Consider the following 17359-nt stretch of genomic DNA (forward strand, 5'->3'; position numbering starts at 1 on the left):
ATGGCTAATTGCACCATCTGCTGTAGGACTTCCAAAGTTGTAATAAGGCCCTTACCCTTCAATCCCAACTCAACACCATGGGCAAAAATGCATGCTACCAACTACACCTTCTTAGGGGTATCTGACACTTCAGTTCCAAACAAGACCTGAAAAACATTGTTAAATCTTTGGTACTCTCCAGACTTGACTATTGTAATTCACTCCTTGAAGGCCTCCAACGATCCACCTTTCTCCTTTAAAATCCATCCTTAATTCAGCAGAGCACTTCATCTATTGGGCCAAAAGAAACAACCATATCACGCCTATAATGATAGCTCTCCGTGGCCTTCCCATTGAAGCCAGGTCGATATATATGACTACTTGTATCACCCATAAAGCCATTCATACTTCCACTTCTTGCTACCTAGCTAACCAACTAAAAGTTTCAGGTGGATACAGACCCTCACATAAAGCCAAAAACCTAGTGCTCAAACCTCACAGTTTCAAAGGGGAAAGACCTATGATGCAATCTTTCTCAGGAAATGCAACAAGAATTTGGAACTCATGTCCTCTACACCTTTGCACTAACACCGCTTTCTGCATCTTCAAAAAGGACCTTAAAACTCTTCTCTTCCAAAGACACTGTTATCAATAATTCTCTGACTATGACTGTTTCATGTTCCTCACTGGAGAACTAGTTCGACCTTCATCTTCGACTGTGGAATATGTACTTATGAAACCCTTATCGCTCCAACTTTAGTTTGCAATTTTTAGAGAATTTATATTTTGTAATATGTAACCTTTCACTCTGAGTAACTGTAGTAGTTATATGTTTTGTTACCTCTACCATGTTACATGGAATGTCTGATCTAACAAACTTTTCTCTATTGTAAAACTATCTGACACCTCTGGGTAAATTATGCTCTATATAAAAATGCATAAGTAAATAGATAAATTATAAGTCCCTAGTACAGTTACCTACATGTGCCTAGGGCCTGTGAATTAAATGCTTCTAGTGGGCCAGCAGCACTGATTCTGCCACCCACCTAAGTAGCCCCTTAACAATGTCATAGGCCTGCCATTGCAGAGCCTGTGTGTGTAGGTTATACTATCATGTCGAACTTAAACTTTTGCCAGGCCCAAAGCTTCCCTTTTTATATATAAAAGTAATCCCTAAGGTAGGCCAAAGATAACCCAGAAGCAGCTGCAGCCCGTGCACGTAAGCTGGGGGGTGAGGGGGTGGGGGGAATTTCGACAGACGATGACACGGGGAAAGTTAAATAAAAATTAATTTTCCCTCGTCGCCGTCTGTCGAAATCCCTCCCCCACCCAGCTCCACCGCCCCACATGCTGCTGCTGCCCAGAAGGCATGTTGCAATACATCTAAAAGGAAGGCCATATACTTTTAAGTTTTACATGTCCTAGTAGTGAAAAATGTGTACATTTATAAGAGTAATTTCCAAATGGGAAGATAGTATTGATTCAAATTTGGTGTGATTGGGGTCATAATTTAAAATTCTAACTTATGGTGGAGGCAGATTTTAAATTGCAATTCTGAAAATGTCTCTTTTAGAAAGCTGCAATGTTCTTACTTTAGCCATTAGGTTCCTGCTGCCTGTCTCTGATCACGTCTGGGGTGGGTGACAGCTGGGCTTTGTGTATTCCCTCTAGACAGCCTCACACAATGGGAGCTTAGGTGTGACTTGATGGGACTTCTTGGCAGGATGGGAGCGAGGAGCTGGACCCCGCCACACTTACACTTGAATAGGGTGTGTCCTGCACCCAGACAAAGGGCTGTATACCCCCTGCAGTGAGTCTGGAGCCAGGGAAGGAAGGGAGGACCTCTGTGCACTTCAGTCTTTGAAGTCTCCCCCACTACAAAGGCACCACTGGGTATAAGTACTAGACTTTAGACATCACCACTTCATTACACTTCTGGACCTGTGGATACTCTGCCAGGAAAAAGGACTGCAGTGCTGCTGAAGGACTGCCACTCTTCTGTACTTCTGCTTTGTAGGACTCATGCTTTGCTGTGCTGACCTTCTGGCCTGCTACCTTCTTGCCTGGGAGAGAATAACTAGACCTGCATCACTTGAACCCAGAACCCAGAGTGACTCTAAGGGCTAGATGGCTGGCCTCCTGATCTGGTTTCTCAGGGACATGAAAAAACTTCAAACCCCTGAACCTGGACTCTGTCATCTGGGAGTCTACCCTGCCAAGTGGTAGCACCACAGTCTTGGACCCTCGGAATTGGGCCTAAGGTGCTTGCCAGCAGAACCAACACATCTTCTCTGCTGAGCGATGCAGCTTCCGGCATCTGGGACCAACACATCGTCTTCAGAACCGCCGCTGCGTGACGCAAGCGCCTCGCGTCCCTCATGGAGGGCAGCCTCGACGACAATGATAGAACTTCGCATCACAGCTTCACCGCTCATCAGAACTGACGCATCGCATCTGCTGCGCCTTACATCTGCGACACTGGATTTCACATTTGCAAGTCCTGTTGACAAGATCTTAGACGTCAACGCACCAGGACCTCACACAGCAGCCTCGTTGCCTCTCGGAACCAAAGCATCGCCTCAGGTGTGTGACGCATCTTCAACGCAAATCCACACGTGCTCCACAACCAGGATTAAGGTACTTTGTTCCGCGGGCCTAACTGGGTCCTTGTAGCTGGCCCCGTCTCCTTCCCGGTCAGCCTGACCTTGTGACTTTGTCCTGGTCCGGCGTGTGTGTGTGTGCAGTTGCCAGTAGCCAGTTACAGTTATGGCTATGTTTCCATAGGAAAAGCGTGGTTTGACTTGCCCATTTCTTTTGCGTCTTTTGACTAATCTTCACAAACTTTTCCCCCAAAAAAGTATGCCGGTGATTCTAGTTGGGCATGGAAAGTTTCAGGATAATCCATCAAGCAAGGCGGAGAAAAAGGGGAAGGGGGCGTAAACAAAAGAGTGTTTCACATGTTAAGTCTTATAGGAGCTTGAAACATGACTACAGCCCGAACCGCTGGACGGAGTTACACCAAATTTGGCCAAAAGATAAAGATAGATTTGGTTACGCAGATCACACTTTCAGTTATTTGGTATAAATACATTCAGTAGTTTGTGAGAAATTAAAGGGAATCCAAATTTGTATATCTATGATCGTAAAGCCCTCACGAATATTAACGAGCTTATGCAGAGATCGGCAGAGCTCTGATTGGCTTCCAACACTTCAACCAGGAAGTGTTGGCAGCCATCTTGGGATTCAGCTACAATCACCCCTACAATGCAGCAACCTAGCACTATGGTGCAAGGGTGCCTGTTTTGGAATGCTCCGTATCTTGTGGATACGCCACATTCCAGCCCTTCTCTTTTTACGCACAGAAGGGCAGCTGAAAGGCTTGCTGCCATGCATCAAAATATTGTAAATGAGGTCTTTGGTGTGTAGGAGAAGCAGCTTCCCCACAGGGAAAACGTTTTCCCTATGAGGTAAAAAACAAGAAAATGAAAAATGATGTGCAAATTGTACTAAAAGCTACATTTCTGCCTGATTATACATTATGTACAACTCTACAGAGGGTAAATGAGAGCTCAGGGAACATGTCACATGACATTCTAATTTTTAGGCCTGGAAACCTGCGCCTGGCTGAGCTGGTGTACCCAGGGAATGTTGTTGAATTCCCAAAAGTTGCCAACCCGCACATGACAGTCATACGACAGGTGCAAAATTACTAATTTTTTATGTAATTGGATCCATTATTGTGAACTTCTTTTCTACTTTGGCTTTCTCTCTGATCCCTGACAACTCTCTGAGTTATAGGAATGGAAATACCACTGTAAATTATAAATAGTATAACCAAGTTTGATTTTGGAATATGACTCAGGCCTCCTCAACGCATCTTTTTGGTAAGAGAATGGGGTAACATATCCTAAAACATTGCAGTCCCGGATTCTACACTAAGGCCTTACTACTAGTTGGGCGAATAATTCAGACCTGTGCGTAAACCCCTGTTTATGCCCGGGATGGATAGAATTATTAGTTTGGTTTTATTTAACTCTTCCTATAACTATCGGATTTTATTTCTTTTTTATTTATTTGAAAAGTTTTATAGAGCGCAAACAAGTCCCAAAGGGGTATCAAAGCGCTGTACAGAGTTGTCTTCAGCCATTATACAAAACATAAAGGAGGTAAGTGAAAGTACAACCTGTGGGAAAACATTCAAGAGTAATGAGTAGGGTGTATCAGAGGCGCCATAGAGCGCTCCGAGTTAAATATCATACAATAGAAAGAACCAAGATGTGCGATGAGCATCAAGGAATATTAGCAAAAGGGGATCAAGCAAAAATCAACAAATGATGCAGTTAAAGGAGCTATCAAGGACTGGAACAAAAAGAATGCAAAAAGAAGGTAAAAACATATAGAACATCAGTGAGAATAAGTCAAGATTTTGGTTATTAACAAAACATACAAGCATGATCAGTGCGATTAATGTTCGTTCATTAGTAGTCTTTTGACCAGTTTTTTAAAGGAAGTAGTGGAAGGATTTGATCTGATCTCGGATGGCAAGGAGTTCCAGATTCTCGGAGCAAAACCCGGTGAACGCACGGTGGTACGATCTTTTCCGGCTAGAGCCTGATAGCTTAAATTTATTTGCTAGGTAGTATGGGATATTGTGGTGCATGGCTTTATGAGTCAGACAAGCAATCTTGAGTCGCATTCTAGCTTCAATAGATAACCAGTTTAGCTGCAAAAGGTCGGGTAAAATGTGATCAAATTTCCTAGAGCTCGTTAAAAGCCTGGCTGAAGCATTCAAGGTAGCTCTGAGTGGGGCTAAGCTGGCTTTGGGAAGTCCTGCGAGGGTCACCAATCCATATTCCAATCTAGGGCTAATCAGGGATTGTACCGCCGGCCTGAGGTCTCCGGGGGGGAGGAATGGTTTGGATGTGTTAAATAGACTAACCTTTGTTAAATTTCGGCAGGTCAACCCTGCCGAAATGTAACAGTGTAAAACATACGAGGGCATATGTAGATGCCCATATTGCCACTGGAGAGTCACTTTTTTTGACACTCCAGTGGTGTAACGCTATTTCCCATATTTACAAGGTGGCGCTAAGCCACTTAACGTGACTTAACATCACCCTTTAAATATGCCCATATCCGCCGCAGTCCTCTGCGGTAAAGGGGTGTACAATCAGGGCCAGACTAGTCATAGCAGGCACTGGGCATTTCCCCGTTGGGCCGAAAGGACGGGGCCGTTTTTGTGCCCGTGGGGGCCAGTTTTGTCACTACAGGCCGGTTTTGTAGCAGTGCTGCAATATCATCCACCTGTGACAAAAGCAGAAGTGATGCTTCTTGCTAGCACCCCTCCACCTCCCCCCCACTCGCAGGGTCAATCGAGCAGCAATCTGTGAGGGCTGGTTGCTGGCCCCAGTCTGGCCTTGAGTGCAATGGGTGTTGTAGTGGGAGTTCCACCGCAACACCCATTGCTTTTTGGCAGTGCTCCAGATTTACAAGACTGAGGCAGCACCAAAAACTAACGCCAGGGAATAACTGGTCTTAGAATGGTGATAGGAGGACAAACGATTAATTTCTCCTCGTTTTTTGCTCTTTCTATGTGTGCTGCATTCTGCAGCACAACTAGAAAGAGCAAATTGACATTATTGATTGTTTATGTGCACGACGGTGTCCATTCCTGCACATAAACAATTGCCCCTGCAGTGCAGGAACCCTTGCAACATGGCGGCAGGGTGCCTGAGCAGGCACTAGGCAGATTTTTTTGCACCAGCGCTAGGGGAAACACAGAAGTGCGACTTATTCTTGTGAATACGGCACATTCCTGTGCTTAAAAAAAACCTGGCAAAAGAAACAATTGGTGGACAGAATGCTGTACAATGCAAACATTCACCCCCAGCCACAAGGATCTGGGTTTAATCCATCACTCTTTTGCTCACCACACCACCCCAAAAAATATCTCGGAGCGTGGCGGTGCCAAATTTTGCGTAGCACTGAGCTTTGACATTTTTTTAAAATATGCCACACGGTATTTACCGTAGCGTGCAGATTTTGGTGCAGTAAGCCCCAAAATCTGCATGTTATTACCCATAAACTTGTAAAAGGTGTTATTTATCGCACCTGACAAAAAACGCACCCCCTGGTACTGTTATTTATCAGGGTTGATTTATTTGTATGCCGCATTAAAATGACATATTTGTCTTCAGAAAAGTGATGGGAAGATGTGTTGAATCTTGATTGGATTATAATGGATGGTTGGTCTTCCAAAATCTAGTGTTGATGTCTGAAAAAATAAGTGTGTCAACAAGGGTCAGAGTTATTGGGCATCTCTGCATACGGTTGAACAAGCCATACAATGGAGATTAATAAATATATTTCTGTATGTGCTTGTTTATGTGTGTACTGTTGGTACAATAAACAAACCGCCCCTAAAGACTTACAGCCAAGAGCATCTTCCGATTCATGAGCACAAGGTAAGGCTAGTCAAGATCCTATGGCTGCCTCATGTTAAGACACAGCAGCTTCATCTAGTGGCTCACCACCAGTGCTCTGAGATCTCACTTAGGGATCATATGCTCTAAGGCTTCCACTGATGAGTACGTGGATCCCTTTCATATTTCCGATCAAGAACATAGATCTAGTTATTCCTTCTATAGTAATGTGACACTGTTGTTGTTGTACCATGACAAATAGCATCTGACATGTGGAGTGTGAGCCCTAAATATTCATCTGAGAAGCTGTCATGGAAAGCAGATTTACAAACCAACAGCATTGGACCACTCTAATTCACAATGGGTCATACCAGATGTTTGCATCTCAAGGTGTGAGGTGTCAGTGGTAAATTTGTGCAGTGTGTAAAAGTGGAAGTATGTAATAATATTCCTACAATGTGTAATTCACAAAACTATGCATCGAACATGTATAAGGTAAACTACCGTCAACGTTAGAGCCCTCCATGCCAACCTAACATGCTCTTCTGTAAAAGGTTATAGAAAAGAACACACTGCAATCATCTAAAGAAATTAGCCGGACTCACACAGGGTTGTTGTTGTTCTCATTGTCCCCGATCCGAACCTCAGCCCCTCTGAGTCGCTCAGGGCAGCAGTCGGCTCTGTTCACCACCACAACTGATCCGATGGCTTGACTTTCTCCCAGGTCCAATCTCCACCAAGGATTTGGGTCCTCATTGGTGTGAGAGCAGGTCTTGTCAGCATACCTACCATTGCGTTTGGTATTAATCGCATATGACGGCAGCCCGAAGTATGAATATTGGCTACTTTGTGAAGCTGTACCTTTCAGTGCCAAATCTTCAGCTAAAAAGGAAATGCAATGAAGTAAGAGCCTAAAAATAAATTATAGACAGGCAGTCCTACAGAGTAGAATTAGCATTTTACCTTAAATATGAGCTCAGACTGAGGGTCTTGTTATCACCTGCAAACTATTTTACAAAGCATCCTTGCCACCAAGATGTCCACTTCCATAACCCCATGCATTTCTTACATCACACTACCAGGTAAATTATGCCCAAGCCTTGTATTTGTGTGTCTCTATGGGTAGACAACATATCTTACTATTGACTATAACTAGTTCTGGTTGATGGAAAATGAGGTTATCAAGTTCCCATTTGAAATGTGACCACTACAAAAGTGAAGTTTAACATTTAAAGAAAGAAATGGTCAAACTAAACATTCTGTGAAGTTGGAATGACTTCCTAGATTTCTTGGGCTCTTAATCAGTGCTTAATTTGTGAAAAAAGTAATTGCTGAGCAGTGGCATCCGGTACTTTTAGCAGGGAGAGCTTCGGGGGGCCACACATGTACACATACACACTCTCTCACACCCATGCATTCACACACACAACTTACCTTCACTACAGGTCTCTGGAAGGGAAGTCATGGAGGTCCCAGGAGGGTTGGGACCTCTGCCTTGCCCCTTTGGCTGACAAAGCCAATAAGGGATCGCAGCAGTCCCTCACTTGTCACAGAGTGGGATGGGGTCAGTGAGACTGCTGTCCCCACCCCACTCTGTGATGAGATGTCAGCAATTGACACTCGGCCCTGGGCATTTCAGGGCTTAAAACTGAAGAGCCCTGGTCTGAGGCAATCAGTGATGCTCCCCCTTGTCGCGAGCACCTCAAGGCTCTTTTGCGAGGCTGAGGCGGTCCCGCCTACAGGGATGTGAAATTCTAAGCCTGGCAAAGTTAAGCTCAGGCAAGCAGGAGATTTAGCGCATATCTAGCTCCTGGCTGCCTGACCTTTGTTCAGCCTGAGAGAAGCTCTCCTTGTCTTGGAAAATATAGTGGTGTGGCCTCTTAGCCCAAACGGACGGGCTGCTGCTATTGCCGGGGCTTCAATGCTGCTGTTGAAAGCATGGGTTGTAGAACACCAAGGCTGTCTAGTTTCAATTCCACCTCATTCCTCTTTTTTCCACATTACACTTCCTGGCTCTTTGTCTTCTCTTGCTGGTGTTTTCATCCCAGCTTTCTCTCATCGTCATGGTTTTACTATCTTTCTCTGTTTTCTGTCTTTCTCCCTTTCCTCCGACAGAATAAAAATAAGTCCTTAATACAAAACAGTGTGAAATCCTAGGGTCTAAACTAACAAAAAAAGGTTTTAGGAATTATAACGTGAATAGCACTCCAACATATTGATTGAAGGATGTACTGAGCAGCCATAGATCCCTTGACTAATGCTCACAGAGCTAACCGTGGGCAGATCCTTTAACAGGACGATATCCCTCACTCACCAAAGGTGACATGCTTCATCATAGGGATTCTCCTCCCAAAGGAACCCCCTAGTTCCTTTGAGGGCTACAACCTCCTCTCTGAGAGGGAGGAGCTCTGGGATGTTTTTGGAGTGTAAAGGGTGTTCTGAATTAAAGTTTGTTCCATGCCCACTAGTCAGTTTTAGACTTCACTTTTTTCACATTAACCACTTTTTTCACATTAATCCTTGTTTGCGCTGCTACCTCACTCACACGTTTTGCTCTTCATATGTGGGTTTAGAACACCCTTTACACTCCGAAAACATCCCAGAGCTCTTCCCTCTCAGAGAGGGGGTTGTAGCCCTCAAAGGAACTAGGGGTTTCCTTTGGGAGGAGAATCCCTATGATGAAGCATGTCACCTTTGGTGAGTGAGGGATATCGTCCTGTTAAAGGGATCTGCCACGGTTAGCGCTGTGAGCATTAGTCAAGGGATCTATGGCTGCTCAGTACATCCTTCAATCAATATGTTGGAGTGCTATTCACGTTATAATTCATAAAAAAATGTTTTGTTGCTAGGATTTCACACTGTTTTTTATTAAGCCAATATATCTAGTCAAGCTGAGTAGGGTCACATTTAATGAAAAATTGGCAACACAGATGTAATGCACGCACACAAATTATTATATATTTCAAGAGGAATCAAATATCAAAGGGATAGCCTAAGATAATAAAATACCTTAAACTTAGAGAAGCAAGGGAAGGAAATCAGTAAAAACAACACAGGTGTACAAAGATTTATAAAACCACCCTACATCTTATGACATTTTTCGACAACTGTGAGGATTATGTTGTGGTTGTGTGACTCCACAATGTAAAACACTCACAACATTGTCTTGGGTCCAATCATGCTTGTTTGTTAAAACTTAGCTCAACCATTGGTAGCTGTGACTTCGAACAATCAGGCCTAAACAAAGGAGCACATGTAAAGCATTAAAAACAACCGAATAAGTAAGTCACACAAAAGAAATCTGCCACCAATTTATAGAATAGATCTTATTTTTAGACAGCAAAATGAACAAAACCGATCAGAGGGATCTGTAGAAATAGATTTTTAAGTAAAACATAAATCATAGCTTTTCATTCAAAATCTCAACAAGCATTGGTAACTACTGTGGTTAGGGGAAATTTTGGAAACCATTAAAAAACCTTTACAAATGTATTTTCGGGTTCCCTGGCCCGCTTTGGGCGACAAACTCCAGCAGAGTCAAGGGGGTCAGTATGGATATATAGAACAGTTACTTTGTCACCAAAGCAGTCTCTAGTCCATTTTCAGGCTCTATGGGAGAACTGCCGTAAATATCAATGGAGTGGTCCTGATGTAAGGGATACCGGATGCTGAAGATGGTATAAGATGTTAAGGATGCTGTGCGTTCCACAGGGGGTATCCTGGGGCTATTTCTTGGTCCAAGGCCTTGGTGGGATGACCTTGACCACAGGGGTCGGTGTCCCTCGAAGTCCTCCTAGGTCCTGCAAAAGTCCAGTTTCCACTGGACCACTGAGCTCCTTTCAAAACAAAACCAGTGGTTCTCTTTGGTGAAGGCTACTGTCCTTCTTGGGCAACCAAACTGCATCCTGATGACTGTCTAGTGCCCAGCAGACTTAGGTGCTACTTTTGAGCATCAGGACTCGGTCTCCCAAGCTGTATGTCAGTAGTGAGTGGCGGTCAAGAGATAGTGGCTAATAGCTTGCTAAGGTGAGCTTCTACTACTTTGACGACCCTGGTGCTGTAACGGGAAGACAGCCATCTGACACCTCAATTAACTTTTTCTGTCTGGGGCTCAGGGGTCGACCTTTTCACAAGCAGAGCACCACAGGCACAGTCCTTCCGTTATAAGCCCAAGATCAGCAGTTGCATTCCTTCTTTACTGCAGCCTCTCTTTGCCAGGTCTAGGAAGCAGCAGGGCAGTCATTCTTTGATCCTCTCTTCAGTGCATATGTGATCTGAGGTCTGGTTACCAGGGGTGCCTTATTTATGCCCTGAAAGTGCCCTCAGGGGATAAGGCTGTTCCTAGCCAATGAGTTACCATGTCCCCTTCCGCCTGATGATGACATCCTGCAATGTGTGGTATCTGGCAGAATGCAATATTCTACTTGCTACCAAGGTGACAGAACCCCACGCTTGGTGAGGGGGGCTTGGTAGCCCATATTAGAATTGTGATAATCGTCAATGAGGAGGTTGACATGTGGTACACAAAATTTCGGACGTACGACACATTTTGACAAGTACTGTGCGTGATTAAAATATAATACAAGGTTTTCATACCTCCTTGACGTGGCTGGCGCATGAGGAACAGAGGGGAGCAAGTGCACGCACAAGCTTTCTGTGTGCGTAGTACCTAAGAGGTGTATACATTTCAGCTGGAGCGAACGCATGTAGGCGTGTTGGCACAATGTTAATGCAAAGTGTGGCAGATATTTTGGGGGACGTTTTTCAACCAACCCTTGCGCATTGCAACAGTGATGCACACACTTGTCTTCAAACTAAGCCGGCATGTCGGATTGTACTAGCACGCCAAAGTCAGTGACGGGCACATTTGATTTTTATCAACGAGTCGGAAATTTGACACGTATAGTTCAAAAGCGCACAGTTTCACTGGATCCTCAGTATCAGCCTGCGTTTTTCTTCGGCGACACACATGCTTTAAAAGGATACATTTACAAAACAATTTTAGGTCTTTTTGTTTTGATGTGGTAAAAAGTAACTCGATATACAAATGTTTTTGAAACTTCCAGGTACTTGGAGTTTATTTTCTGGTGACATCACTTTTGAAGGTCGTAGGTGAAATAATAGTAAGTTTCAAATTATTATGGCTAGTGCACAGATGTTACATCAGCCAACATTAGTTTTACAAACACCAGGTAAACCACCATTAATTTGGAAAAAAATGTATAAAACGTTTGAAAATTACCTGGTAGCACTTGATGGTAAAGCATACTCAGCAGACAGGAAATTGGCTTTATTAGTTAGTTTCTTGGGAAATGCAGCATTTGAGATTTTTGAAAACTTACAACCTATTCCTGCACCACAAAGTGAAGATGTATCATGGGATGTATTTAAAGAGGCAGTTTCCAGACTAGAAAAACAATTTGTGGACAAACCCAGTGTTATGATAGCTTCTACAAAAGAAAACAATTTGGGGTAGAGTTGGTGGAAGAGTATAGTTGCAACTTGAGAGTGTTAGCTGCAAATTGTGACTTTGAGCAGAATATTGACATGTATGTAAGGGACCAATTTGTTTTTAATTGTGAATCGAAAGAAAATCAAGAGAGGATATTGGCACGTCAAAATCCTCAGCTAATTAAGGTTTCAGACATTGCCAAAGGCATTGAAAGATTTATTGTGTCTTCAAGAGTTTTAACATCAGGGGAGGTTAAGGTGGGCATTTTAGTTGGCTCTGTTCAAATAAGAAAGAAACCAATAACTAAATCAAGTAGCTTTAGGTCTAATCTTACATGTTGCAGATGTGGTTCTACATCTCATCTGAGCAATAATCCCATGTGTCTAGCACTTAAGAAAAAATGTAATAAATGTAACTAAGTAGGACATTTTCAAACAGTCTTCAGAAGTGCAAAGTTCAGTGGTGGGGCAGCATTCAATAGTGTGGAAGATGTTAATGATTGTTTAAAGAATTTAGTTTTCCATTGCATGCTAATAAGAAGGTTTATACTGTTTACGCTATTAATGCTGGTTTTAAAGCTCCACTTAGGGGCCGATTCCGATCCGGGTTGGAACGGCACCGAACGCGATCCGGCCGGATAAACTACGAGCCGTACGCGTGTTTTCTGCCTGACTCATACAGCTGTACGAGTGAGCAAGTACGATGCGAGCTATGTGAAATTCACCAACCGAGTCGTTCCTGGGTCCGAATCGCTCCGTACATCTCGGCCGTAAGCTAACCGTGGCATGCAATGGATGCGATTTACGACCGAGCCAGTATGATGCATCGTCGGATAGCCGGTGCGAGCCGGAGTGTCCGGCTCGCAAAACATCAGGGTAGTTGCTTTTGGGGGTCCGCATCGGACCCCCTGTCACCCGCAGCCCTACGACTCAGACACAGGGGGGGACCCAAGGGTCTCCCCAACACAGGCATGTATGGTGCGGATGGCACCGAGGCGTACCCACTGTAGGGGGTTCCCTTGTGCAAGACGTACCCATTCAGTCAATGGGAGCCCATGTACTCGTCGTACGACCGGCTCCCATTGACTTCTATGGGAGTCCGACCGAACCGAGTCCGGCAACATACGGCCGCATCGTACTCGCTCGGTCGGACTGCAGAACTCCGGCTCGGTTGGAAAACACTCTGGTTCCGGCTCGGTCGTAGAGCTTTCCGACCCGGATCTGAATCGGCCCCTAAGTTTGGTACATATAGGGGATGTAGCCATTGACTTAATGGCTGATTCAGGTTCTCTGATTCCTTTACTCTCTGAAGTCAGTTTTAAAGACACATTGATTTGATGGGCTCTGATGTAAAGTCTAAAGCGTTTGGCAATTTTGATATAGATATGTTAGGATACTTTGAGGAAAACAAGAATTTCATGGACACAGTATACAAACCAAAATGTATGTGGCGAACAATGGTAAGGATATAGTTGGGTGGTATGAGTTAGGCAAACTGGGTGCGATGCTGTGTCCAGGTACAGATTGTTTCATTGTGTTGTGTGATGTGACAATGGGCCATGTGGATGTGAAACAGTGTAAAGTGTAAAGTATTATTGAAAAATATCATGCAGTATTTGCAGATAAAGTGGTACATGTAAAAGGGTTTTCCCACCGTTTTCAGCAAAAAAAGGGGGGCTGTTCCTGTACAACACAAAGTCCGTATAGTACCTTTGGGTGTGCGCCAACATCTTAAACAACATCTGGACATGATGTGTGCTGAAAGTGCTATTGAACCTACATACAGATCAAAGTGGATTTCCGCAGATGGATGACTGTAGGCAAAGAAATAGATTACTTGGGTCATTGAATCACTTGTGAATGAATTCTTCCAAAGTCGTTTTTGGTGAGTGCTATAACAAGTGCTATCAGACCGAATGATAAAGATTCAGTGAGATCTTTCCTTGGATTTACTAGAGTATTATGCAAGGTTTGTGAGTGTTTATGCAATCTTTGTGGCGCCATTGAGAAAACTCTTGAAGAAAGGGGTGCCGTTTTTGTGGTCCGAGCAGCATGATGATGCATTTGACAAAGTTAAAACATTGATTGTTCAAGCACTGGCATTCATAACATTTGATCCGAAAGGTGAATCTTGTGTGACGGTGGGTGCAAGTTTTATCGGTTTGGGACAGTCTTTAGGCAAATTGCAAATAGGAAAGAAGCTGTTGTTTTTTATTATTTCTAGAGCTTTACGAGGTGCTGAAGTACATTATAGCACAATTAAAAAAGAGCCATTCGCTTGTGTTTGGACAGTTGAAAAATTGAAAAACAAAATTGCGGGGCAAACCTTTTATCCTATTCATGGATCATAACCCTTTGGGTTCTTTGATGGATGGGGTCAGATCAGGTAAGGCTTCTTCGATTCTAGTGAGACTTATTGCAAGGTAGCAACTATTCAATTTAAAAAAAAAAAATCTTTTTATTGAGTTTGAACAATAACAAATCACGTATATACTCAAGATATAAGTGGTATATTTCATCATGCATCACCGTACAACTATGCAATACATTGAGTACAATTAGGGCACAACTTGCCATCTCCGTTTTGTCGGGTGCATTTCCAATTCTATTGTTGGGGACACACACAAATCACCTTGATAGGCATTCTATTTGCCCCACTTTTTCTCCCATTTTTTGGGGCACCCTCTGACTTTGAACAGCTCTTTTTCCGCAATCATACACTTATCCAGTTCCCTGGTCCACAGCCAAAGTGAGGGACTATCTGCCACCCCCCACCTCCTCGCTATCCCCCTCTTGACCAACGTGTAGCCCAGTGTCATAAATTGTTTTCAGTTTCCATTAAATCTGTCGGCTCCCATATATTGAGGAGGCCCAGCCGAGGTGTAAGGGTGTTGGTTTTTTCCAATGCTTCAAGCATACTTTCCGTGGCCCCCTCCCAAAGAGGTCTCACTCCTGGGCAATCCCATATCATATAATAGAAAGAGGCGTCTTGCTGACACTCTCTAAGGCATGCTGCACTGGCTCTGGAGCCTATCCTTGCAAGGGTTGTTCCCGTGAGGTATGAGCAAGTATTCCATTTTGAGATTCAGCATATTTCTGGGGGCAGCAATGTTACAGCTGATCGTGGAGCTGTGGAGGACCAACATGAGTGTGTTGTGGCAGTAGTGGATGTTTTGGACAAATGTGGTGGTGCAGTGTCCGAAGACATATGGATTAAGATGTGTGAAGAAGATCAGCAAATGGTGAAAGTGAAACAGTATCTTGAAAAGGGGTGGCCTCCAAGTAGGAATTTAGAAATGGGATTCCAAAGTTTTTAACACGTTTCTGGTTAATTTTAGTGTAGAGAATGCAATTTTGTTGAGACATGATCTGTGTGAGCTACCCTTAGGCCTTAGACATGGACTTATTTATTTGGCTCACCATGGACATCCTGGTGTGTCTAGAACTAAAAGTGTCTTTAAGTTCAATTATTGGTGGCCTGGCATGGATGCAGCAGTGGAAAGATTCATAGATACTTGCCCTATTTGCGTCAACTCAGATAAGCACTGGAAGGTTTTGTGTGATTTATTGAATTCTTAAAGGGTACCACTGAAAACTTGGGATAAAGTGTCCATGGACTGTTCTGGTCCATACAATGTCTTGGGATCAAGTAAAGCATTTTTGATTGTTTTGATTGACAACTTCTCTAAATGGATTTCTCATGCCTTTGTAAGTAATCCCACTACCGATGAGGTGATAAGTTATTTGGAAGAAAGGTTTCAGATTGAGGGATTTCCAAATGTTAATATGTTGGATAATGGTGTACAATATGTGTCAGAGAATGTTACATTTCCTAGTGAAATGTAGGATCAGGACAAAAAGAGGGCCTTTGTATTGTCCCAAGGCAAATGGTTAAGTTGAGAGGGCAAATAGATTTTTGAAAGAGGGGATACAGGCTGCTTTAACTAATGATCAAAATGTCTTTAAATTTCCTAAGGAAAAAAATTGCAGTTATCATTTGACCCAGCTCTCAGCAACTGGCGTTGCTCCTTTCTTTTTGATGACAGGGAGGGTTAGTTGTTCTTTTGTGACACCCACTTCTAGTAAAGCCAACGATATGAGTGAAAACTTGAATGTTGTTGTAGAGAAAGTTAAAGAGAATCTGAGCACAAGAATGGTTACTGGAAGAGAATACCATGACAAGGTACACAGAGTTAAACCGAAATTGGTTCACTAGAGTGATTGGGTGCGCATCCTTAAACCCAATGTAGGTTTCAAAGGAGCATCTAAGTTTACGCCACCTGTGTAAGTCGAAAGAGGGTCAGGAAATGCTTTGTTATTACACAAGAGGATAGTGGAATAGGAGTTCTGTGGTAGTTCTAAAACGAGGTCAGGATAAACAATTTCAAAGCATTAAAGATGACAGTTGTGATTTTAATGATGTGGACATACCAAAAAAAAGTCAGGATGATTAAAAACAAGAACTATCTGGCAATTTATCAGGAGACAAAAAATGTTTTATAATCACAAGGTAAGTGCTGTTATGAGAGCTTCAGAAAAAGAAATGTTGACAAACCGGCAAAAAGAACCGTCCACTGATGTCTCTTAGAATGCTTTTCAGGGAGAGATGTCTTTATCAGATCAACGTGTCACTTATTTGAAAAGTAAGCTACACATTAATGAAAAAGTAGTTTCAAATGAGAACGACATTGTTTCCAAATATGTTGTACAGGATTCCCCTTGTGAGAAATAAGTGATGCCCCAAACTAAAAGAGTAATCAAATTACCTGGTGGATTGAAGGATTATGTTGTGTAAATTTTAGGATCTTAAATTCTGTCTTTAAGTTATTTTTTTTTCCAAAATAGTTTTCGGTTTTTCTTGGGGGGGGGGGGGGGGGGTTAGTGAAGGGATATATAGACATTGCATATGTGTTGTATACATATATTTGAAAAAAAAGGGGGCATGTTGTGTAGTGTGTTTAACACCATGCCCTTCTGTTGCCAGTTGTCATGATGTAATGATGCCTTTCTGATGTAGGATGGGATGTAGAACGTGGTTCATATTTTAACGCCGCTTTGTGCCGGAGGCTGCGCCATGTCGCTCTTCACCTGTGGGCTGCTATGTTTCGAATGAATTTCTACAAAGATCTCAACTTGGCTTGCCGTTTGTATCTACTTTAAAAACTCTGGATGTAAAGCAAGCAAACACATTTTTGTCAGTGCCTATCTGAGACAGTGTGTTACATAGGAACAAACAGGACTTCCACAATGCACAGATATCTCAATGCTGGACGGTGAACCTTAAAAGAGGCGGGGTCTAACTACCCATAATAATCTTGCACCAGGAGAACAGGCAATGCCAGCATGCCCAACTTACGCTATAATCGTTCTAGGGTTTTGCCACCTGCCTCTGATCCTGAGATTTTTTTTTTTATTTAGGGCCAAATTGTGCCTTTTATATGCACATTTGTTAACCAATTGACTAACATATCATACGTTCTGAATGGGCACTCCAGAAATATTTCATT

General features: G+C 43.1%; 1 protein-coding gene across 3 annotated transcripts in view; it reads right to left on the reverse strand.

Annotated features, from left to right (window-relative positions):
- LOC146830438 (fucolectin-5-like) overlaps positions 1-17359 on the reverse strand; it is a 141759-nt gene that overhangs the window by 3598 nt on the left and 120802 nt on the right. For all 3 annotated transcript variants that reach the window (XM_085604675.1, XM_085604674.1, XM_085604673.1), the window contains exon 3: positions 7007-7283. In XM_085604675.1, the coding sequence (XP_085460801.1) occupies positions 7007-7283 (277 nt within the window). The remainder of the gene's footprint in view (positions 1-7006; positions 7284-17359) is intronic.

The sequence above is a fragment of the Triturus cristatus genome, chromosome 5_1 (assembly GCF_964204655.1).
Source record: "Triturus cristatus chromosome 5_1, aTriCri1.1, whole genome shotgun sequence".
In the NCBI taxonomy this organism is placed as follows: domain Eukaryota; kingdom Metazoa; phylum Chordata; class Amphibia; order Caudata; family Salamandridae; genus Triturus; species Triturus cristatus.